General features: G+C 40.7%; 1 protein-coding gene across 1 annotated transcript; it reads right to left on the minus strand.

The window, feature by feature from the left end:
• Positions 1 to 489: 489 nt before the first annotated feature.
• LOC132307486 (SNF1-related protein kinase regulatory subunit beta-2-like) lies at positions 490 to 22,062 on the minus strand. Its single transcript, XM_059805269.1, has 5 exons — positions 21,847 to 22,062; positions 21,481 to 21,680; positions 20,438 to 20,619; positions 20,176 to 20,338; positions 490 to 1,093 (listed from the first exon to the last, which is right to left on the minus strand). Exons 1-5 carry the CDS (start codon positions 21,848 to 21,850, stop codon positions 767 to 769), a joined length of 876 nt encoding a protein of 291 aa, XP_059661252.1. The 5' UTR covers positions 21,851 to 22,062; the 3' UTR covers positions 490 to 766.
• Between the last annotated feature and the right edge of the window lie 1,632 nt (positions 22,063 to 23,694).

Genomic DNA, 23,694 nt, shown 5'->3' on the forward strand with positions numbered 1-23,694 from the left:
TGACCAGAAACTCGAGCACCTATGTTTTTTTTGGTCTCTGACGGGATTTGAATCCTCCATGTTAGAAGATTGAGAAGATATCACTAAGCTATAGTTATTGGTAGGTGGTATGTAATTTACTGAATTTTACACTATTTAAAGCTAAATCGAACCTGAATTTTACTGAATTCATAGAATTGACCATATGGCAGGCAGTTTTCTATCAAAACAAGACATTATGTATAAGCAGATTGAACAAAATCAGCCTACAAATAACCTATCTAGTGGGCTCATCCTGAACCAAGCCAACGAAACCATTTAACAAACATTAGCAAGGGATTATGGGAAGATGACCGGACCGAATCCTGAAACAGCTGGTTATGGGTCTGGGCCTTCATAATTTTCTCAGCCCGGCCCAACGGCCGTCAAAGCCCGCGGATTCCCCAGCCAGTTTACTACTATATAGCCCTACAACCAGCTATACTCTTAGTAAGTTGGGAGAATGCATCATAACTGAAACTTCAAGGGACATAATTAGAAGTTATCTCGAGAACATTCAGTTTGCAAGGTCATCACTTTCTCATGTGACAACCATGGCAAGCATGTAAGAAAAGTGATCAACATATCGAAAATGAACAGAAATTCATATAAATATATTTATATGGCAAAATCCTATTTTTTTCTACATTAGCCTTGCTACGAAAACAATGGTCACAGCATTTCTCTCAGCAATAGGATGCTCTTTATATTCCCAACTCCATGAATTTGGGGAAGTACTTCAACATTTTTACCTTTTTAATGACTTGTAGAGTACTACTGTGACGTATTTTGTGCGAAAACGGTGTGTTGAACTAAGTGCCACCATAGATTGACCAGTGCACCCTTTTTGAATGTATAAATGGTCCAACACTGCAGCTAAAGGCTTCTCCGTAGACTCTGTAGCATCCTTGGAGGAGGATGGCTGGTCCAGCGGAGTTTTTTGTAGTAGCGGAGGCAATTCAGGCAACTTTTCGTTAAAATCTTCTGAACTGAAGGCTGAGTTGTTGTAACTTGATACAGGGGAAGGAGGAGATTCAGAGACAGAAACGTTGTCCAGGACTTCTGGAATATAATCCTGCACAATACATCAGTTAATTCGTAAGTAACTGATGTAGTTGAAGTATTACAATCATATGCAACAAGAAGGATACGAAATGCAGATGATCAATCATTGCAACTTAACTGTAAAAATTTTTATTTATTTTTTTCAAATTCAGTAACTCCTTTCATGCAATAAAACAGAACTGTCTATTTGGGATAAATTAAGAATTTTCAATGAATTTCCATAACAATCCATTAAGCAATGATAATGATAAGATGACTGACTTGGAGAAATAATGAATAGGCTGGTTCATTTGTAACGTATAATGACAAAGGAAAAAAGACGGACATCAATATTATGCAGGAATTTTGAGGTGCACATGCAAAGATTATACATACATACATACATATATATATATATATATATATATATATATATATTGCCTCATAAAAGTTTCCACCTTAACTAATTGTGAAATCTATAATTGCTTCTATACTGCATAATCTTGACTGTAAGTCCTGTGCTAAAAGAGTGGCTAACAAGTCCTGTCAGGAACTATTTTGTTTTACTATAAATGGAGAGAGCCGTAGGCAAATGTTTTTGTTTTCAATTAGACAAAGATGAAGCCAGAAGTGCAAGGGTGACTGTAGAGGGAAAAATCTCCCTCCAATAAGAGCAATCCACGTCATAACTTTATCTTCAATAAAGGTCAAAGCCCATTCCGTCAGAAGCCCAAGTTGAGTTGGTCATTAGTCCAAAACTACCGCTATCTAACTACGGGCTTTACTAAAGCTCGAATCAAGACGCCAGCAGGCATGTGTACCAAGTTAGATGCGGCCCAAGTCCGTTTAAAGAAGGAACCGGTCCTACAAGGAAAAGGATTCATCAAAGGAGGTAATTTCTGTGTAAGGAAAATCCGGAAAGGGAAGAATTATAAAGAGGAAAGAATTTTATTTGTAAAGAAATTGATATATGGAAAGAATTAGAAGACAAACAACGCGAGTCCTACCATAATTCTTCTAACTTTTGTATATAAATAGAGGCCCAGACCTCCAATAAAGGGATCCAAGCAATTCTACGCTTCTCTAGATACTATTCTTATTTATTTTTACTGTTCTTGAGTGTGTTGTATTATTTTTCTCAATTGTTATTGGTTGAGTAGAATTTTGCACTTACACTTTGGCGCCGTCTGTGGGAATCGTGTGCAAATATATTCCCATTCTTGTTTTTGTTTCACAAGTGAATCCTGCAGCTAACCGTCCAGAATGTCGAACGGAGGATCTTCAGTAGATCAACAAACGGAGTTGATGCAAAAGATGCATGAAGAGTTTCTGCACCAATTTGACGTACTTCGTCAGGCAAACGAAGCAAGCGTAGCTCAGATCACCTTGCTTCAACAGCAGAATAATGCTCTGCAAATGACGCTGGCCCAGTTGGCACTGCCGCCACCAGTGGGTGACACAGCAGCACCCCCTAGTCAGAATATTTCTCCGATTACTGGACTTCCGCCTAATAGGGTTCCACCTAATGGGGCACGACCCAATGAGGTTCAGCCGAATGAGGTTCAGCAGCAACGGAAGGCAAGATCCGAGGCTGCGGCTTCAGATAACATCCCTTGCCGCACGCAGGATGAGCAAGTCGAATCCAGCCATAAGCTTACGGTGTGGTCCAATGGAATCCCAGATGGTGCAGGTGTTCAGGATGCCTTTGACGAGAAGAGACTCCTGAAGATTCAAACACCTGCTGAGATGGCTAGAGAACACAAAAATTCTTTGATCAAAACTCCTTTCACTGACGATGTGTATCTGGTAGAGAGGCCCAAGAAATTCACCATGCCTTCTTTCACCCAGTTTAATGGAATAGGGGATCCTTCTCGGCACCTAGATCATTATGCTCAAAAGATGGCTTTGGATAATCGTAATGACCCTTGGATGTGCAGGGTTTTTTCTACCTGTTTGACAGGAGCAGCACTAGAGTGGTTCATGAATAGACTGCATAAATCCATCCCGGATTACGTAACTCTATGCACCATGTTCCTGGCACAGTATTGCGGAAATAAAAAGCAAAAGAAAAGCATTGCCAGCCTCTTCACCGTAAGGCAGAAAAGGGGGGAAACATTGGAGGATTTCTTATCAAGATTCAACATGGAGGCATCAGAAATAGCGGATTGTCATCCTGCAACTGCTATAAAGACATTTAAACTTGCAATGATTCAGGGGACGAAGTTCCACACTTCCCTAGTCAAGTATTCTCCTTCTGACATGCAGACTCTCAATGCCAGAGCCCAGATCTACATTCGGCTTGAGGAAAATATAGCCCACCGAGCGCAGCACGCTACTCTCGTGACAGTGGAAAACAAGCTTCGAGAAAGAATCCCAACTCCAAAGATTCAAAAAAGCCAACGTTCCTCAACGCCAGTCACCTAGGCACCTGAAAAAAGGCAAAGGGTAGAGGAAGGGTTTACACCTCTCCAAACTACCTTGGCTCGGCTCTTCCAAGAGAATAAAACGAAGTTCACAATTCCGCAGCCAATAAAACAACCCTTAGAGCAAAGGGACAAAAGCAAGCATTGCGCTCATCATCGAGATTATGGGCATTCAACCAACGATTGCCGATCCCTCAGGCGACATGTGGAGAATATGATCGCCAGAGGTGAGTTGACGGATTACCTCATGACAAAGGAGCATGCAAAACCCCGCGAGGTCTATCCTCGCAAGGTAGAAGGTACGCAAGTAAAAGTCATCCATGCAATACATGGTAGGTCTGAAGATGATCAGGAGTCCGAGGAGGTGTACAGGTCCAGATTGAGGGCGACCCACAAGCTCAGGAAGATATCCTCGGTCAATGCTATCAATTCTGGTAACATTAATATTGGATTCGGAGATGGCGACCTATCCAGAGTGCAACTCCCCCACGAGGATCCATTGGTCATCAGTCTTTTAGTGGCCAATTGTATGATCAGGAGGATTTTGGTAGATCCAGGAAGTAGCGCTAACATAATCATAAAGAAGGTCTTTGATCAGTTAGAGATCACGTCATCATCTATTCGACCTACCTCCAGCCCGTTGATGGGATTCGATGGCACAAGAGTAGATCCCCTCGGAGTAATAGACTTGTCCGTAACCGCGGCGAAGAGGACTCTGAAGGAGAACTTTGTTTTAACAGAGATCTATCCTTCTTACAATCTCATCATGGGAAGAGGTTGGATACATCGGATGAAAGGAGTTCCATCCACCCTCCACCAGGTGATGCGGTGTTTATCTCCGGACGGGAAAGAAATAATTAATCTGTGGGGCAATCAAGTCACAGCGAAGGAATGCTATATGTTGACACAGGCTGAGGCGAAGAGGATGTTGACTCAACAGTAACCAGGTGAGGCTTCCAAAACTGGACCCAAATAGCAATTACAGAGCCCACTGCCCAAGTATCTTAAGGGAAAGGAGGAAGAGGAAATTGCGAAACCCACCGAGGAGACCCTCGAAGCCGTGGAAGTTATCTTCGGCGACCCTCAGAAGGTTACTTATCTAGGCTCTTCTTCCATGTCAGAAGAAAAAGAGGCATTAATTGATGTCATCCGGAGCAATGCAGATGCCTTTGCATGGGATCACTCGGACATGGTAGGGATCGATCTCACAGTTTCCTGCCATAGCCTGAAGGTGGATCCGGAGTTCAAACCAGTCAAGCAGAAACACCGAAGGTTTGCCCCTGAACGCAATCGCATTATAGCTGAAGAAGTAAACAAATTATTGCAAGCAGGTTTCATTCGAAAAGTACAATATCCGCAGTGGTTGTCGAACGTGGTAGTCGTACAAAAGAAGAATGGAAAGTAGAGGGTTTGTGTAGATTATACCAACCTCAACAAAGCCTGCCCTAAAGATAGCTTCCCTTTGCCCAAGATAGACTAGATGGTTGATGCTACCACCGGCTACGAGAGGTTGACATTCCTAGATGCATACTCGGGATACAATCAGATTCCTATGGACCCCGAAGATGAAGAAAAAACGACTTTTATTACAGAAAAGGGGACTTATTGTTACAGGGTCATGCCCTTCGGATTGAAGAATGCTGGAGCTACTTATCAACGCCTTGTCAACAAGATATTCGATAGTCTGCTGGAAAAGACAGTCGAAGCATATATAGATGACATGGTGGTTAAAAGTGTGAAGAAAGAAGATCATCCGAAGCATCTACAGGAAGTTTTCAATATTTTGAATAAGTACAACATGAAGTTGAATCCATCAAAGTGCTCATTCGCTGTATTATCAGGTCAATTCCTCGGCCACATAGTGAATAAAAGAGGGATAGAGGTAAGTCCGGCTCAGGCTAAAGCCTTCATCTAGAATCAGGAACCAAAAAATCGCAAGGAGGTGCAGGTACTTACTGGTCGGATCGCAGCACTCAGCCGATTTATATCCCGATTGTCAGATAAGTGCAAACCATTCTTTGATGCTATACGATCCAAGAATAAAGATATATGGGGACCTTAGCAGCAAGAGGCCCTCAGTCGGTTAAAAGGTTACATGGCTGAACCACCCATTCTATCCGCTCCAAAACCTGGGGAGGTTCTTATTATGTACTTGGCAATTTCTAATACATCGATAAGTGCAGCATTGATTAGAAACGAAGGAAAGAGGCAATATCTAATCTTCTACACGAGTAAGACCATGACAGATGCGGAGACGCGATATAGTAAAGCAGAAAAAGTTATTTTAGCTTTGATCTACGCCAAGAGGAAGCGTCGGCATTATTTTGAATCTCATAGCATTGTGGTACTCACCAACTATCCCATACGAGGTATACTCTCTAAGCCTAATTTATCTGGGAGAATTACCAAGTGAGCTATCGAGCTTAGTTCCTTCGACATAACCTATGAGCCAAAGGTGTCGCATAAAGGACAAGCCGTAGCGGATTTCCTTCTTGAGTATGAAGATACTCCCGAAAAGCAGGCACACCCATAACCACAATGGGAACTTCGAGTCGATGGTTCCTCGAATCAAGCAAGTGCCTGAGTAGGCGTTGTAATGTCAACTCCCGAAGGCACTAAGCTGCAGCAATCTATCTGTTTGAAATTCCCAGCTACGAACAATGAGGCCGAATACGAGGCATTACTTGCTGGTCTTCGGTTGGCTAGCAGTCTCCAGGTACGTTGCTTAAAGGTTTTTAGTGACTCACAACTTGTTATAAATCAAGTGACAGGTCAGTACCATCCCAAAGAGGAAAGAATGAAAGCATATAAAGAAGCTGTAAAGAACGTTGCACAGGGATTCGATAAGATCAAATTCTATCAGGTACCTCGCGTTGAGAATGCCGAGGCAGATTAATTGGCCATATCAACGTCATCTTTAAATAAGGATCTGATTCAGATTGTGCCGATTGACGTTCTGGACGAGCCCAGCATTAATCCTCCGCAGGAAGTAATGGTAATTCCAATTATTCCTCTAGAACCATGCTGGATTGATCCATTGGAAGCTTACCTCAAGCATGGGGTTTTTCCAGACCAGAAGTCCGAAGCACGGAAGCTCCGTATCACCGCAGCTAAATATGCCATCATTAACAATCAGTTATACCGAAAGTCATTTTCAGGTCCTTACCTGAAATGTTTAAGCCCTACTGAGGCTCTTGTGGTGTTGAGACAAATCCATGACGGAGATTGTGGTAACCATTCCGGGGGCAGATCCCTCGCGCATAAAGTCCTGACTCAAGGTTACTTCTGGTCGTACTTGTCAACGTCACGGTCCTATGAAGCATCAGCCTGCCGAAGATTTGCATGCAATGGCGAATCCATGGCCATTTGCACAATGGGGGATTGATATGGTGGGCCCGTTACCCAAGACTGTGGAACAAAAGGAGTACGTGCTACTGGCTATAGATGATTTCACTAAATGGGTAGAAGCCGAGGCCTACTCAAGTGTGACCCATGAGCAGGTAAAAAGTTTCCTTTGGAACAACATCATTTGTTGGTTTGGGGTCCCAAAAGTCATTATGATGGACAATGGTAAGAACCTCGATAATAGAAGTACAAGAAAATTCTTTGCTGAGCATGGAATTGTACAAAAGTTAGCTGCGGTTAGTCATCCACAAGGGAATGGACAAGCTGAAATAACTAATTGGACAATTTCCAGTTGTTTAAAGAAGAAATTGGAGAAACTCAAAACGAAATGGTACGAGAATCTCCCTCAGGTGCTTTGGGCGTACCGAACCACACTGCGGCGGCCTACGGGAGAGAGTCCCTTTGCCATGGCTTATGGATCTGAAGCTGTGATCCTAACCGAAGCGGCAGTTTCGACCCTTTGGACATTCTTATTGCTTGAAGGAAACAATAGTCAGCAGCTTTAACATAGTCTCGATCTCCTGGACGAAAAAAGGGATGCTGCAGTAATTAGGCTTGCTTCATATCAGCAACAGCTGCACAACAGTTATAACAAACGTGTCAGATTCAGGAGCTTTGTGGTAGGCAATTGGGTTTTGAAGCAAGAAACAGCTTATGTAAAGAAACTGGAACCTAATTGGACCGGACCCTACAGGGTTACCGAAGTAGTGGGGAAAGGAGCATATCGTTTGGCCGAAGCTGACGGGCGTCCCATTGCGTGTCCTTGGAACGCAATACACCTTAAAAGGTATTTCCATTAGATAAGTTTGTCAATTTTGCTACAAATTCTTCACAAATAAGGCTGAGTATGTCCACAGTCAGCTAAATTTTTCTTTATTTTTACTTCTATCATATTCAGTACAATTCTACTTTATTTATTTCTTTCCATAAAAATGGAGGCCATACTACTCTATGATTTTGCAACTTTTATGCATGCCAAGTCGCACTATGCAATTTTTATGCAAAGCAATGTTAGAAGCAGACTGTTAAAAAATGCATTCGTCACAATAATTTTTAAGGCATTCGTCACAATGATTTTTAAGAAATAAAAACAAAACATGAGTTATGGCCTATGTTTAAAACTTTCTATCACACATCGATAAAAAAGTATGTGCTACATTCTGTTATATATGGGAATATTCAAATAGTTAATTGCGGTGTAAGGAGGGCCCACTGGTATTTAAGGCTGTCAAGCTCAATACCAGAGGCATTCCTTACACCGACATTTTTGGCAAAATTTAGTCTATGTCCCACATCGGATAGAAATAGAAAAGAAATGCGATTAATATATGCGTAGTCCACTACGTTTGTTTGCCAAGAAGGGAGTATCAATGGAGGAGAAAAGTCTCCAAAGTCAACAAATAGGAAACATCACAGCCACTGTTACTCGCTTTCTTGGCCTGTTATCATTTTTGAATCCTCGGCCTCATGATAAGTTGTTTGGGAAAAAAATATAAACAAAACCTCCCCTCAGGCTTAGCGCCGGGGAGTAATTCATTCGCCTCGGGCCCTAAGTGTCCGGCTCGGCAAGCAAACCTCCCCTCAGGCTCAGTGTCGGGGAGTAATTCATTCGCCTCGGACCCTAAGCGTCCGGCTCGGCAAACCAACCTCCCCTCAGGCTCAGCGCCGGGGAGTAATTCATTCGCCTCGGACCCTAAGCGTCCGGCTCGGCAAACAAACCTCCCCTCAGGCTCAGCGCCGGGGAGTAATTCATTCGCCTCGGACCCTAAGCGTCCGGCTCGGCAAACAAACCTCCCCTCAGGCTCAGCGCCGGGGAGTAGTTCATTCGCCTCGGACCCTAAGTGTCCGGCTCGGCAAACAAACCTCCCCTCAGGCTCAGCGCCTGGGAGTAGTTCATTCGCCTCGGACCCTAAGTGTCCGGCTCGGCAAACAAACCTCCCCTCAGGCTCAGCGCCGGGGAGTAATTCATTCGCCTCGGACCCTAAGCGTCCGGCTCGGCAAACCTCCCCTCAGGCTCAGCGCCGGGGAGTAGTTCATTCGCTTCGGACCCTAAGCGTCCGGCTCGTCAAACCTCCCCTCAGGCTTAGCACCGGGGAGTAGTTCATTTGCCTCGGACCCTAAGTGTCCGGCTTGGCAAACAAACCTCCCCTCAGGCTCAGCGCCGGGGAGTAATTCATTCGCCTCGAACCCTAAGCGTCCGGCTCAGTAAACCTAACTCTTACGCTCATATTCACTGAGTCTAAGTTCGGTAATATAAGCCACGAGATTGTCCCACATTGAAAAACTACAAGAAGAAACAAGTATAAATATACTTACTTCACACAAATCCGTTTCAAAAAGAGTTCTCTTAACGGTTAAATCACCAAAGGGAAAAACAATCCTTTATTATCAGATAAACCATTAGAGGAGATCTCTTCTTCACATCTTATTTATTTTGCTTCGGAATGGAACAGATAAAGAACTCTCAAGCAGGGTACTTTCCTTAGAAATAACCTCATTTGACAAAGTATGTGCAATATTAAAAGCATACAAGCATACTCAGTCAAAGCAGAATAAAAATGACACAGCTTAAAGAAACATGGATATATCATTTATTCCCAATGTTGTTTCATTACAAATATATATATATTACTCGATCCTACTTCCTCTTCGGATCAAATGGGGTAGATTCAAAAGCATCTACCACAGCTGGACTTGCAGGTGGAGGATTTGATGGGCCAGTTGCAAGGGTAGAGACACTTGGAGCTGAAGGGACCTCAGGATGAGCTTTCACCATCTCGGCAAAAAGAACTTCAGCTTCTTGAGCTTTTGGACCCTCATCATAAGGGAACGACACTCCCATTTGGGTATCAAAAGCCTCGGGATCTGTTGTCTTTTCCCCTGAACCCTGATTGAAGCTGGACCTGAATGCCTTGGCGCTAGATAAGCGCACCAAACTGGTGTAACGACCCTGCATCTGCCTCCCTGCAATGATGCAGGTATTAAGGGCATCACTCAAACGCTAGACTTCAGCCTCCAGTGACTCAACTTTGGTATCAGAGGCAGCCAAACGCTTCTTGTAAACATCCCGAGGCTCGTATGCAATTTGTGCATTAGCAATGGCATGGGATGCCCTATTCTCAGAATTACTGAGGTCCTTCTCCAGTTTCTTAAGGGAAAGAGATTGAGCCTCAACAGTGGCATAGAGGGCCATAGTATGATACAAGCCCTGCATTGTGAGATAATAACAATGTAAGAAAGTGTGTAAGGCAATTATGACAATGGAAATGAAAGACGGGGCAAACCTCTATGGCTTGAACGGGAGCAGATGGGAGTAATTGTTCCAGCCCCATTCTGCTGATAATTTCTTCATCCTTGGGGAGCCACATTCCCCGAGCAACGGCCAGTGTTGCAGATGGGTCAGTGATCATAGAATCACCAACATGGAGGATGGACTTGTCAGCCCTCGAGAAGGAAGGAGTCCAAGGTGCTCCAGCCTCGGCAAGGACGTAAGCGTTGAACTCATCCTCAGGGTTAACCTCTTCGGCTTTCTTCCCTTTGCTTTTTGGGTTGGAAGCACCCTTATTTTTCGCGGCTGAAGAGGAGTTCAGCCTTGCCCTTTTGTTCAAAGGGACCTCGTCAATCTCCTTTTCCTGCTCATTTGTGCGCAGTATAGTTAACGGAGCATTCTCTGCAGCTTTCCTCTTCAAGGCTTCAGCCCTCTGTTTTTCTTCCTCAGTCATGGGGAAGCTGTCAAAAGATGGAAGTGAGAGGTCCATGAGATCAGCGGCTACAGCTCTGGAAGCAACTGCTTTAAGACTCGCAGAAGTGAGTAAGCTCTCGATCGAGGGAGGGTTGCTCCAGACCCATTTTTCCAGGAAGGAAAGCCTCTTCTTAGCAGCCGAAGAAGGAAATGTTGCTGAAAAAACACCAAGAAACTCGTAAATATATCGAAATAGTAAGACTTGACATGGGAAACAGTCCGAGCACTCTTCATGAAGAAAAGGGGGATGTTCTATACCTAATTTTCCGAACTTACGAGGGATTGGGAGTTTGCTCGATTGGGGCACGGCACATTTCCCCCTAACAACTATCATCCTCTCTTTCCACTTCTTCTCAGAAGTAGGAAGGTTTGTGCATATCCTTTGGTGCAAGGGGGAAGTGAAAAAGAAATGACAAGGTTCGGTTCCATGCTTAGAAATAGAATAAGTAATCAGCAAGTCAGCCAGAGTCAAGTCAAGACTCTCCTGCCACCGGCGAATGAGGAGTGCTGAGATTACTCGAAGGAAGTTAGGGTTTACTTCCGGGGGTGCAATCCCCAATTTGTTGAAGACTAAATAATAGAAGGGATGAAGAGGGAACCTAAGAGCGTTGAGATGCCGAATAGAGAGGAGCAACTCGTCTTCTCCGACGCCTTCGCCGGCGCAAAAATCAGCACCTTTGGGGTACTCTGCGATTTCTATTCCCTCGGGAATCTCAAATTCTTCCATTACGAATTCAACGGAGAACGGGATACGACGAATAGATAGAATTGTACTCCTCTCTTCCTTAGTGAGGATATTGTCCGACCCAGAAGTGGATGTTTCAGCCTGGATCGGAGAAGCACCTGGCTGATTAGCCGAGTCACTTACGGGTTTAGGAAAGTTCGAAACCCTAGGTGGGGGAACCCTAATGAGATTAGGAGAAGACGAGGGAGTGGACTCAGAATCTATGATATCTATACGTTCAGGAATAGTCGAAGTACTCATAATGCAAGATCGAAGAGAAAAAGATGGAGAACTAACCTGATAAGACGACGGAGTGAAGAATGCAAGAAACGTAGTGAGAGCAAAAGTAACCCTTATAGAATCTCTTAAGGCAGAATGGCAATGGGCAATCTTCGAAACGTTTTTTGGTAAAAAAGACAGCCGTGCAACTTCAATTCCCTTTTTAATAGGAGCCGCAATCCAATTAAAGAGGGAATTGGGGGCAAAGTGTGGAGGGAAAAATCTCCCTCCAATAAGAGCAATCCACGTCATAACTTTATCTTCAATAAAGGTCAAAGCCCATTCCGTCAGAAGCCCAAGTTGAGTTGGTCATTAGCCCAAAACTAACGCTATCTAACTACGAGCTTTACTAAAGCTCGAATCAAGACGCCAGCAGGCATGTGTACCAAGTTAGATGCGGCCCAAGTCCGTTTAAAGAAGGAACCGGTCCTATAAGGAAAATGATTCATCAAAGGAGGTAAGTTCTATGTAAGGAAAATCCGGAAATGAAAGAATTATAAAGAGGAAAGAATTCTATTTATAAAGAAATTGATATATGAAAAGAATTAGAAGACAAGCAATGCGAGTCCTACCATAATTCTTCTAACTTTTGTATATAAATAGAGGCCCAGACCTCCAATAAAGGGATCCAAGCAATTCTACGCTTCTCTAGATACTGTTCTTATTTATTTTTACTGTTCTTGAGTGTGTTGTATTATTTTTCTCAATTGTTATTGGTTGAGTAGAATTTTGCACTTACAGTGACCACACGTCATATTATCAATTGAATGAATTTTAGAATAAATTTAAAATGTACAAAATTGGAAAGAAAAAAAAAATGTTCCAAGTATCAAAACCATATATGGAGTAGAAATTTCTTCAATGTTTGACAACCAATCCAATCTGACAAGCAGTAGATAAGATATGATAGTTGAGCAATTTATCGCTGTAAAGTTACAGAAACTCATGTTCAATAATCAATACACTGCAAACTTGTGTACAACCAGAGTTTCACATATTTGGTCAGACTATTAAGTGTGTATTGGTGATGACGTGTGACTTAAGCATGTGAAGCATCATTCCATGAGAACTCAACATTTTTGTTAAGCCTGGTGTCCAGGTGAGACTAAACTGAATTGTGAGCATAAAATCTTCTTACTAATACTAGAGAATGCAATAACAGTCTTCGGTTTACTAGCAGTGGAACACCCTCATAAGGTTGGAGTAATTACTTTTAGGCCTCTTGCAATGTTAGATAACTCTTAGGATTATGGACGTGCTATGTAACAAAATAGACTCTCTGAAAGGATCTCCAAGTGGCTTTTGAGGGGAAGGAGATGCAATTCTACTGAGAACTTTTAAATAAGAAGGTTTTTAAGATACAACTACTCAGATATGCATAGAGAATATATATATATATATTTTTTTTCATAATATAGCAATCACCAGAGTTTTAAACAAATATGCCTCTTAATTTTGGAAAAAATTGAATGAACCAGTATAGAATTCTAAGTTCACATATGATTCGCATCTACTCATGTACATCCACAACAAGCTAATTGAAAACTAATTTTGACAGCATCTCTTATTGGTGAAACTAAAAGGAAAGCAGTACTCACAAGCACATTTCAATTATGAGGGCCCACAAATCAGAAGAAAATAAGGTCGAAATTCATAACCACAATCTCACCCTTGTTGGCCAGGCAAGGTTAATAGGACAATGCATCTAACAACCAACAAATGGAGTACATGGTTACTGTTAGAATGTTTTAGGTCATTATATAATTACATATAGTTGGTAGGATCATTGTGTAATTAGCTGAGTCTTGTATCTTCATATAAGCCACTGTAGGCTTAGTTTAATAGATATGAGAAATACATTTTAGTAGCCTCCATGATCTCTCTCTCTCTCTCTTTCTCATCAGTTTGAACATGGTATCAGAGCGGTATGAAACAATGGGAAACTAAGATCGTGGTTGCATCTGTGGTGTTTTTCTACAATTCGAAATCGAGATCGAAGTCGATTTGGTTCTTTGCCGAAAGTTTGGCCGTCGTTCTGTTCGAGCCGGAGGTTTAAAGCTGTTGTTGTGTTCAGCGCTTCTTGCCCGTCATTCTCAGATCTGAAGCCCTTCATTTTGTTGGCCGAGGCAGCCTTGGCTGTTGCAAGTTACAGAGGTTCCATCATCGCGAACCCTCTCTGCTTGGTTGTTAGATCACCGCTTATGTTGGGTTGCCGTCACCGCTGCAAGGGCTAGGGTGTGTACTAGCCTTGATTCTCCATTGCGAACCTCAGGTGTTGAAATTTATTGTCGGTGGCAGAGTTCTAGTTCTTGCCGGCGCTGATTGTGAAGGAGAAGAGTGGTGTTTGGCTGCAGGCGTGAAGTTATCCCAACCTTGGTTTACTAAAACCGGAATAACAGAGAACTGGTTTTGATTTGGCCCGCTTGCCCAAGCCCAACCCGTTTGCCTAGATCCGGCCCGTTTGCCCAGATCCAGCCCGTCTGCTCAGATCTGGATTAAGTTTTTTTTCCCAGGTTCGGTTTTCTTCTCTCTTTTTCCTTTTCCATGGCTATCAGTTCAGACCTAATTTCTTCTGTTTCTTTCAATCCTGCCACGACTTCGGTTAAGCTCAATGGGAAGAACTACATTTTATGAGCCAAGTCAGTAGCTATTTTTCTGAAAGCCAAAGGCTTTGGCTCTCATTTGGTTAAGGATAAGCCTAAAGACAGTGATGCAGATTTCAGTTCATGGGAACAAAGGGATGCTTAGATCATTTCCTTAATGATGAATTGTATTGAACCCAATATCAGCTCCAACCTGTTGTATTTGGATACTGCCTAGGAGATATAGAACCGCCTCCAACAGCTATATTCAGGTACTGGTAATATCATCAGAATTTATGATGTGTGCAGACAATTCTTTGACCTTCGGCAAGGTACTAACAATCTCGCAGAGTACTTCTCACAGTCCATAGGAATTTGTGAAGAAATGAACTTGTATCAGCCTATCACCTCTGATGTGAAGAGTATGCAACAACAACGTGAGGATTTTAATGCTGTTCGGTTTCTCACGGGGTTGTCACCAGAATATGAATCTGTTTGTGCACAGATTTTGGGTAGCCCTACACTTCCCTCTCTTCCTGATACGTTCTCCAGGCTCCAGCGTGTTACTCTATCTAGTGGCACTTCCGGGAGTGCTTCAAGTGGTGTCACTGCTCCTCCTAGCAGTGAACGTTCTGCATTAGTTGTGAACTAGGGTGGTTATCAGTCTTCTTGTGGCAGTGGCAGTCGTTTTACCCGTGGACGTGGTCGTGGCCGTGGTTGTGGCAGAGGCAGAGACTCCAAACTCTGCACTCACTGCGGTCTTACTAAACACACTGTTAATTATGTTAGGATTTCCATGGGAAACCGCCACCTTCTTCCTATGTACATCAAGTAACCTCTAATGAAGGGGATTCTTCTTTTTCTGCCAAACCAACTGCTCCACAAGTGGTTGTTGAGCCTGTTATGGTCACCATGACAGTTTCCCGCGATGAGTATGCTCAGTTTATGTCTCAACAACGGCCTTCCACCTCATCTTCCATGGTTTCCTTTGCCCAATTAGGTAGTGCACCTGCATGTCTCTTATCTTCTCGTCAGAGTCCCTGGATTCTTGACTTTGGCGCATTAGATCACATGATTGGTAGTTCTCATCTCTTATATGATTTTTAGTCTGTTCCTTCCTCTCAAAGTGTTACTCTTGCTAATGGCTCCTCCACTAAAGTTTTGGGTGTGGGAACCACCCAACTCACCTCTTCTATGTCTCTTTTCTCTGTATTATATATTCCTCAATTCCCTTTTAATTTGATGTCCATTAGTCAAATTACTAAATCTCTTAATTGCTCCGTTACATTCTATCCCTCATGTTGTATTTTTCAGGATCTCAAGACGATGAAGAAGATTGGTACAGGACATGAAGTAGGTGGCTTGTATTACTTTGATCTTGCACCATTTCCCATAGCTCTTCAATCATCTTTGTCTCCTTTCCAGTGGCACTGTCGTCTCGGCCACCCGTCCTTATTAGTTTTGCAATGTCAAGTCCCCAGTCTTAGTCTTAGTCTTAGTCGTGTTGAGTCCATGCCTTGTGAAACATGTCAGCTTCGTAAGCATTGTCGTGTATCTTTCAAACCGAGAGCTACCAATCGTGTTGCTAGTCCTTTTCAGTTAATTCATTCAGATGTATGGGGCCCAATAAAACATATTTCTATTAATGGATTTCGTTATTTTGTGACTTTTGTGGATGATCATTCTCATATGACTTGGTTGTTTTTAATGAAAAATCGTTCTGAGTTATTCTCTATTTTTCAACTATTTCGCAAAGAAATAAAAACTCAATTTGGATGTTCCATTAAAGTTTTACGTTCTGACAATGCCAAAGAATATTTCTTGGACCCTTTTGAGACTTATTTTCATGCTTAAGGCATCATTCATCAATCATCTTGTACTTATACTCCTCAACAAAATGGAGTAGCTGAACGTAAAAATCGTCATCTCCTGGAAGTATGTCGTGCCCTTTTATTCCATATGCATGTTCCCAAACGTTTTTGGAGTGATGCTGTTCTTGCGGCTTGTCATCTTATTAATCGGATGCCTTCGTCAGTGTTACAAGGGAAATCTCCTCATTCTGTTCTATTTCCCAACTCCACATCGTTTAATCTTACTCCTCGGGTTTTTAGATATGTGTGTTATGTCCAGAACCTTGGGCCCAGTCTTGACAAACTCGACCCTCGTGCCACTAAGTGTGTTTTTCTTAGGTATTCTCGCACTTAGAAGGGTTATCGTTGCAACAGTCCTCATTTTCAACACTATTTCACTAGTGCTGATGTCTTATTTTCTGAGTCTCTCCCATATTTTTCTGATTCTACTACCCCTCTCAATATTACTCTTGAGCCTCCTATGCCAACTGTTCCCTCTCTATTTCCTGCTCCCACATCTCTTCGCTCTGTTGTCCCCTTGCAAGTTTATACTTGACGACCTCGACCGCCTACTTCACTCCCTCCATCTCCTTCAGAGTCTTCGGATCCGATGCTATCTATTTTGTCTGATGATTTGCCTATTGCTCTCCGTAAGGGTACTCGGTCGTGTGTTACTGTACATCCCATTTCTAACTTTGTCTCCTACTATAATGTTTCATCCTCTTTATCTTGTTTTTTATCCAAAATGTCTGCTACTTTTGTTCCCAAAACTTTGCAGGATGCTCTTTCTCATTCGGATTGGCGCAAAGCCATGGTAGATGAAATGGATGCCCTTCACTGTAATCGGACTTGGGATCTTGTTCCTTTACCTCCGGGCTCCAAAATGGTTGGTTGTAAGTGGGTCTACACTATTAAATACCTTCACGATAGGTCTATTGAGCGGTTGAAGGCTCGTCTGGTGGCAAAAGGGTACACTCAGACTTATGGTATTGACTACGATGAGACCTTTTCTTCTGTTGCTAAGATTTCTTCTATTCAGGTACTTATTTCCATTGCTGCCAATTGTAACTGTCCGTTGTTTCAATTGGATGTCAAGAATGCCTTCTTGCATGGTAACTTAGTTGAAGAAGTTATATGGAGCAACCACCTAGGTTTGTTGCTCAGGGGGAGTATCATCACATTGTTTGTCGCCTTCAAAAGGCACTGTATGGATTGAAACAATCTCCACGTGCTTGGTTTGGAAAATTCTCTGAGGCGGCATTAGAATTTGGTCTTAACAGATGCCAGACCAATCATTCGGTATTTCACCAGTGCACTAAAGCTGGCTTCATTTTTCTTGTGGTGTATGCAGATGATATTGTGATCACGGGTGATGATTCTGAAGGCATTGCTAAGTTGAAGTTGTTTCTGCAAAATCGATTCCACACTAAAAATTTGGGTAAACTTAGGTATTTCTTAGGTATTGAAGTTGCTAGATACAGGAAGGGTATAAGTTTATCTCAATGCAAATATGTGTTGGACTTATTAGAAGAAACAGGTATGTTGGGTGGTCGTCCAGTTGATGCTCCTATGGATTCAAATACAAAATTTGTCTGATTAGGGTGATCTATTTAATGACCCAGGCAGATTTCATCGCCTTGTTGGGAAATTAATTTATCTCACTATCACTCGACCTGATATTTCATATGCAGTTAGTGTTATAAGTCAGTTCATGGGAGCTCCTAGAATGTCATATTGAATTGCTGTTCTTCGGATTATCCGATATCTCAAGCAAGCTCCAGGTTTTGGGTTACTATATAAATCAAATGGTCATCTCAGGGTGGAAGGTTTTACAGATGCTGACTGGGCTAGTTCTCCTTCAGACAGGAGATCTACTACAGGCTATTGCACATTTGTAGGAGGAAATCTTGTTACATGGAAAAGTAAAAAGCAAACGATGGTAGCTCGATCTAGTGCTGAAGCTGAGTACAGGGCAATGACCCATACCACTAGTAAGTTGATATGGATACAACATTTTCTAAAAGAACTTGGGTTGACAGTTGAATCTCCTACTCCATTGTTCTATGATAATCAAGCAGCTGTTCACATTACATCAAATCTTGTGTTTCATGAGAGGATCAAACATGTTGAAGTTGATTGTCACTTCATTCGAGAAAAAATATTAAGTAGGAGCATCTCTACTCCATTTGTGAAGTCTGACGTTCAATTAGCTGATATGTTTACCAAAGTATTGGGTCATAATCGGTTAGGGACTATCTGTTCCAAGCTGGAATTATTTGATATATACTCTCCAGCTTAAGGGGGAGTGTTAGAATATTTTGGGTCATTATGTAATTACATATAGTTGGTAGAGTCATTGTGTAATTAGCTGAGTCTTGTATCTTTATATAAGCCACTGTAGGCTTAGGGTTTAACAGATATGAGAAACACATTTCAGTAGCCACCATGATCTCTCTCTCTCTCATCAGTTTGAACAATTACTAAATTGCTTCTCAAAAGCAACTCGTAATTCATTCATTTCCAATCTCCCTTCATTTCTGCCTTCTTGGCAACCAAATAGAGTATGTAGTTTTTCCTGTGACCTTGTTCAACGTTTACTGATTTGATTGTAAACCAAGTCAACATAAAAATGACAGACGAAATAATAGGCCGGTCTTCCATCAATCATACAGCAAGTGAATAGTACTATTGAGCTAATAGAGTTTTAGTCTATTTGCAGTAGCAAGTAAATATCATGGGTGTGCCGGGAGCAAAACAAATTAACAGAGGGAATGACATAAACATTTAAGGCCATAGTCAATTAGTCAACATATCATCAGAAAACAAAAAAGCGGCAAAAGATGGCTGGATGAACTGTTATTGTTGCACTTTTTTGGCAATTATCTGGTGCTCCAATCCTAGAAACTTACCAATTTCACTTTCATGAGCTCCAACTTTATAATTATTAGCTGTGCAGTTTAAATTTATAATCTACCTTTAGCATCCCCAATTGCATTATTGTTGTGTAGACTTCCAACATTCTACTGTTGTTGACAAAAATTCCATATTAGCACTACCAATGGAAGAGTTAATTTTTGTTACATGAAAAGAAGATGCATTAGTCATAACCAATTTTTATTACATGAATATACATGTAGGCGTCAGTTGTTGTTCATATTTTAAGTATGAAAGTGCGCGTGATCCATGCCATGGACTATCATGCTACATTAATCTTGTGAATGCAATCTGTATGTATGACTCAAAAAGTCAGATTTATCTCTAGCTAATTACTTTTTGGTCACAAGAAAATAAATTCAGGTTCTTCCTTTAACAGAAAGTCCATATGTCATAAGAAACATGTTTCATAAAAATCAAGCCATATCAACCATCATGTTATGCTTAAATTTTGGAGATACACCAGCAATGTATTTGGCAAAACATAAGGTATTAGAAAATCTTTTTCCTGTCATAATACGTTTATTCATTATTTTGGTAATTTATTTAAAAACTGCTTTTGTCCTTGAAACTGGAGAAAAATGAAAATGACACGGAGAGCACATTTCAAGTACTGTTTCTGAAAAAAGAAGTTCCTGAAAATGCGCCATTACAAGAAAAACTCGAGTCCACTAAAAAAAATACAATTGACACCACCATTTTAATTTTCAAAATTTGCAGCCTTTCATTTTCAGAATCTCCAAAGATGAATTTTTTTTTTTAATGAAAATGAGTTTTCGAAGCAATACCAACTTGGCCCTTGTTGTTTATACCACTTTTATGCATATAAAGCAGTAAAAGTACATACTTTGCATTCATCTATCTTCTTCACATATGTCAGAAGAACTATTTCCCAAAAAAAAAACTATCTATTTGATATCAAATAACATTTGCAGACATGACAGTAAGATAAGTTCACTAGAAATCATTGTAAATGTGTACACAGGCATGTTCAAAATATAAGCCCAAGCTAAAATTGCACCCATTCAAGTCCCGAATTAATTTCCACTAGTTTACGGACAATAAAAGAGAGGCGCAAAAAGAAGCATCCATCACAATTAAAAGTTTATGGAATAAAATCAATGGTACATCTGTGTATGACTTTATGAGTAATAAATCCAAAGCATAAAATTACCTGCAAATCCAAAATGTTGAAAATATTCCCCATATTATCACACTCCCGTGGTAACTCCGGAGCATACCTCCACTGTCCATCAACAATAAACCGGTAATGGTAAACGCCTGATCGGAGCACCTTCATAATAATGAATTCCTTGCCCGATCTCTGCAGGAACTCTCTGATAAAAAAGGCAACTAAAAGTGTTAATAGTGAATAATGTCTTAGAAGCACAAACCTGAAATGAAAGGTGAAAAATGGAACTTGAAGAAACTTTTACCTTGTCTTCCAGTTATCCCAAGACCCCTCAATCGCAACTTGTTTGCCATCATAACTCCACGTGATCATCGTTGGTATCCCTTTCTCAGGAAGCATACCCTCATAGTCTGTTGTACTTTGTGTTGATTCTTTACTTTGGATTTGAATTATTTCACCAGACCTTTGAAAAGGAACCATGGGGACCTGAATGCAGATATGAAGTTCACACAGAAATAAGTATATGTATGTGTTGGAAAATTGTTCTGATGCAGAGCCACATTGTAGTTCCAGATCCACAGAAAATTAAAGCTCTCTCCAAGCAATCACATTTACTGATTCACTTACCCAAAAAATAACACATTTACTGGTTTTAAATGTACAATCAAACCTCAATTGCACCACATGGTTCCATTCATTTGAATCTATAAAACGCCAATAATTCCAACAGGACCATCTCTTTTCACCATCAAGACAACCACACACTATATACAGTATACACCCAAAACATGATATGTACCCAAACTTTGCAATATACTCCTATTTGTTTTTATTTTTTATTTTATCAATGTATTATCAAACTCAGCATACCAAACCCCCATTATTTTTTTCTTCAAAATTTCAATAATTGACATAGAGATGGTTGATGAAAGTGATATATTTATAGTTTGGACTTCTATCAAAGATCTAGAAGAGAACATATGCTAGACAAAAACAAATATAATAAAACTAACAAGGTAGATTCTAATCAGTTCCCACAATAGCACTATAAGTTTTACAATAATTTAACTACTTGTAAAACACTCCTACAAGGCTAAAACCCTTTCCTCCCAAAAAGTATATTATCACATGATTCACAACTTCATACATATGCAACAAAAAACATCATTTTATGAAGAGATAAACATCATTCTTATCTATTCTCCCAAATCCAAAAAAAGCCCCACTAACATAGAAGCAATTACATGAATAAAAATCTTGATTTTACTCAAATTTCGACTCATATATGTATATTGCACACACACACACACACACACACACACATACATACACTTGGACAAACCTGACCTGTGGAGTAAACATCAAGGGTGACTGGTAGGCCCTAGGGCTGTGAGGAGGGGACTGAACCATGGACTCTGGAAACGGGCCAGGCGCATGATAGCTAACCTGCGCCCCACCATGTGCATACTCCATGTATTCTTCACCCTCCTCATTCTTAGTTGCTGAGGGTCCAGCTTCATCTTTCTTGCCGCTGACATTTCCCATTACTGCACAATATAAAAAACCCAGTTCATACATAGCCTAAACCATGATTATCATCAAAAGCACACACACATCATGTGTTTTTTCACACACATATAGATGATAGAAGTAATTTATGAGTGAACAAGAGAAGACCCGAGAGAATAAAAAGTGAGGGGTTTGGTGACATACCCATAACTCTACAAATAAATTGCAGAGACCCAAGAAAGCAAACCACCCAGAATAAACTGAAGGTCGACAGATAACATGATTTTTGCAGCTTTGTCTTCTCTCTCTATTCTCTTTCTCTCTCTGGACTTTCACTCTTTTACATTTAAAAGGGAGCTGAATAATGAAAAGTGATTTTATTCTCCAATGAGTTTGGAAGATCCCTTGTGGACTAATGATGTTGGTTTAAAAGGGTATGTTGCTTTGTCATCATTAAAAACACTTCAATCAAACGGTTTACCTACAAGTTTATGTAGTAGCCAATCAAGGCCTGCCACGTCATTGTTGTGGGATACCACTGCTGGTCTCTCAAATTACCTTTCGAACCTTGAACTTGAGTTATATGTCTGAAAATACCACTAAGTTTGATGATGTGGCATGCTTATATTTATTATTAAGAATGTACTTGGAGAGGATTAGTACAATTGAATTTTGTTACCATGGTCTATATCAGCAGGAATTTTTTTTTTTATACCAATTAGTTCCATTAATAGAAAATCTTTTCACATTAGTAATAAACTTTAATGATCCATTTTTAAAAAAATGGTTTTACATATTGCATGTTGTTTTAGGTCCTTTTCTACTCAGAAATTGAGTCATAAGAAAAATGATATTCATTTGACTTGATTTTTAGTACTATTATTTTATACAAAATGACTGTTCTTGTATACAAACTTCAATTGCATTGAGCAATGCCACCTTTACAATAATTTTTTAATTATATAAGCAAATTGAAAATTTTGACCATCTTTTAATTACTGTTAATAGTCATGACATGAACTTGATGTATTAGCTCACTACTAATTTTTTAATTGTATAAGCAAATTGAAAATTTTGACCATGATATATATGTATTATCTTTTAATTACTGTTAATAGTCACATGACATCAATTTGATGTATTAATTCATTGCTAGTTTGTCACATATAATAATTTTAGGAGTATCGACACTTTGACGGTCGATTGTGACTCTGTGAGTAGGTGCCACAATCAAGAAGAGTCAAGGTGTCGGCAAGTTTAATAGTTTTCATGTTACGTAAAAATTGTACAAATAAGATGATGTTCTAGTCTAAAATATTGTCCACACTTGATTAAGGCCTTCTTGTTGTTGTTGGACAATTACCCCCAACTCTATATCTCAACTACCAATTGAAGGGCAATAATAAAGTAGTTACACATTGTGACAAGGTAGGATTGCTTTAGTGAAAAAATTTCAGAAAATCACAGAGCATTTTGGTAAAGAATCAAAATCCCACTATGTGAAAGAGGAGTGTTTGCATAGTGGCTGTAGGGTGCTTTTTGCCTCACCAAAAGAGAATGGGAGTAGCATTCTTCCATCAACATCTTCCTAAAAACCCTTCTGATCATGAGAGGGCCCTATAGTATCCATCTACCCATGTGACTCCTCTTCCCTTGGCCCATCCTACTGATGGAATATGTCCACTCTAGTGCAGGCTGAGCACCATGATATATACATCTGTGTGTGTGTGTTGTGAGAGAGAGAGAGAGAGAGAGAGAGAGAGAGAGAGAGAAAAGAGAGAGAGAAGTGGGCATCTTCTTTTGTTCATCCAATCAATAATAAGAAGCTAAGAAGTTATGCAGATGCTAGCCAATGCTATGCTTACAATTTTCCACTTCTTGGGTCATTTGATATTTGAAAATCAAGGCCTTGAGAATCTAATGAAATCAATTTTACCCCAAGAATCTTTAGCAGAGAGAGGGAAGGAATAGGAAAAATAATAAAGAGGGAAAAGAAAAAGGGACCAGAAAAGAAAAAGTGGTTGTGGAAAAGGAGAATTTTTGTTTAATAGA

This window comes from Cornus florida, unplaced genomic scaffold (assembly GCF_030987335.1).
Source record: "Cornus florida cultivar Cherokee Brave unplaced genomic scaffold, ASM3098733v1 CherokeeBrave_3.0.0_Hap2_Chr05, whole genome shotgun sequence".
Classification (NCBI taxonomy): domain Eukaryota; kingdom Viridiplantae; phylum Streptophyta; class Magnoliopsida; order Cornales; family Cornaceae; genus Cornus; species Cornus florida.

What these genes read in the sequence shown, in the direction of transcription:
- LOC132307486 (XM_059805269.1), bottom strand. An exon ending in CCTTGATGTTTACTCCACAG is followed by an intron (nt 20,620 to 21,480) that starts GTCAGGTTTGTC and finishes ATCTGCATTCAG; the next exon opens with GTCCCCATGGTTCCTTTTCA. An exon ending in TGGGATAACTGGAAGACAAG is followed by an intron (nt 20,339 to 20,437) that starts GTAAAAGTTTCT and finishes CTTTTTTATCAG; the next exon opens with AGAGTTCCTGCAGAGATCGG.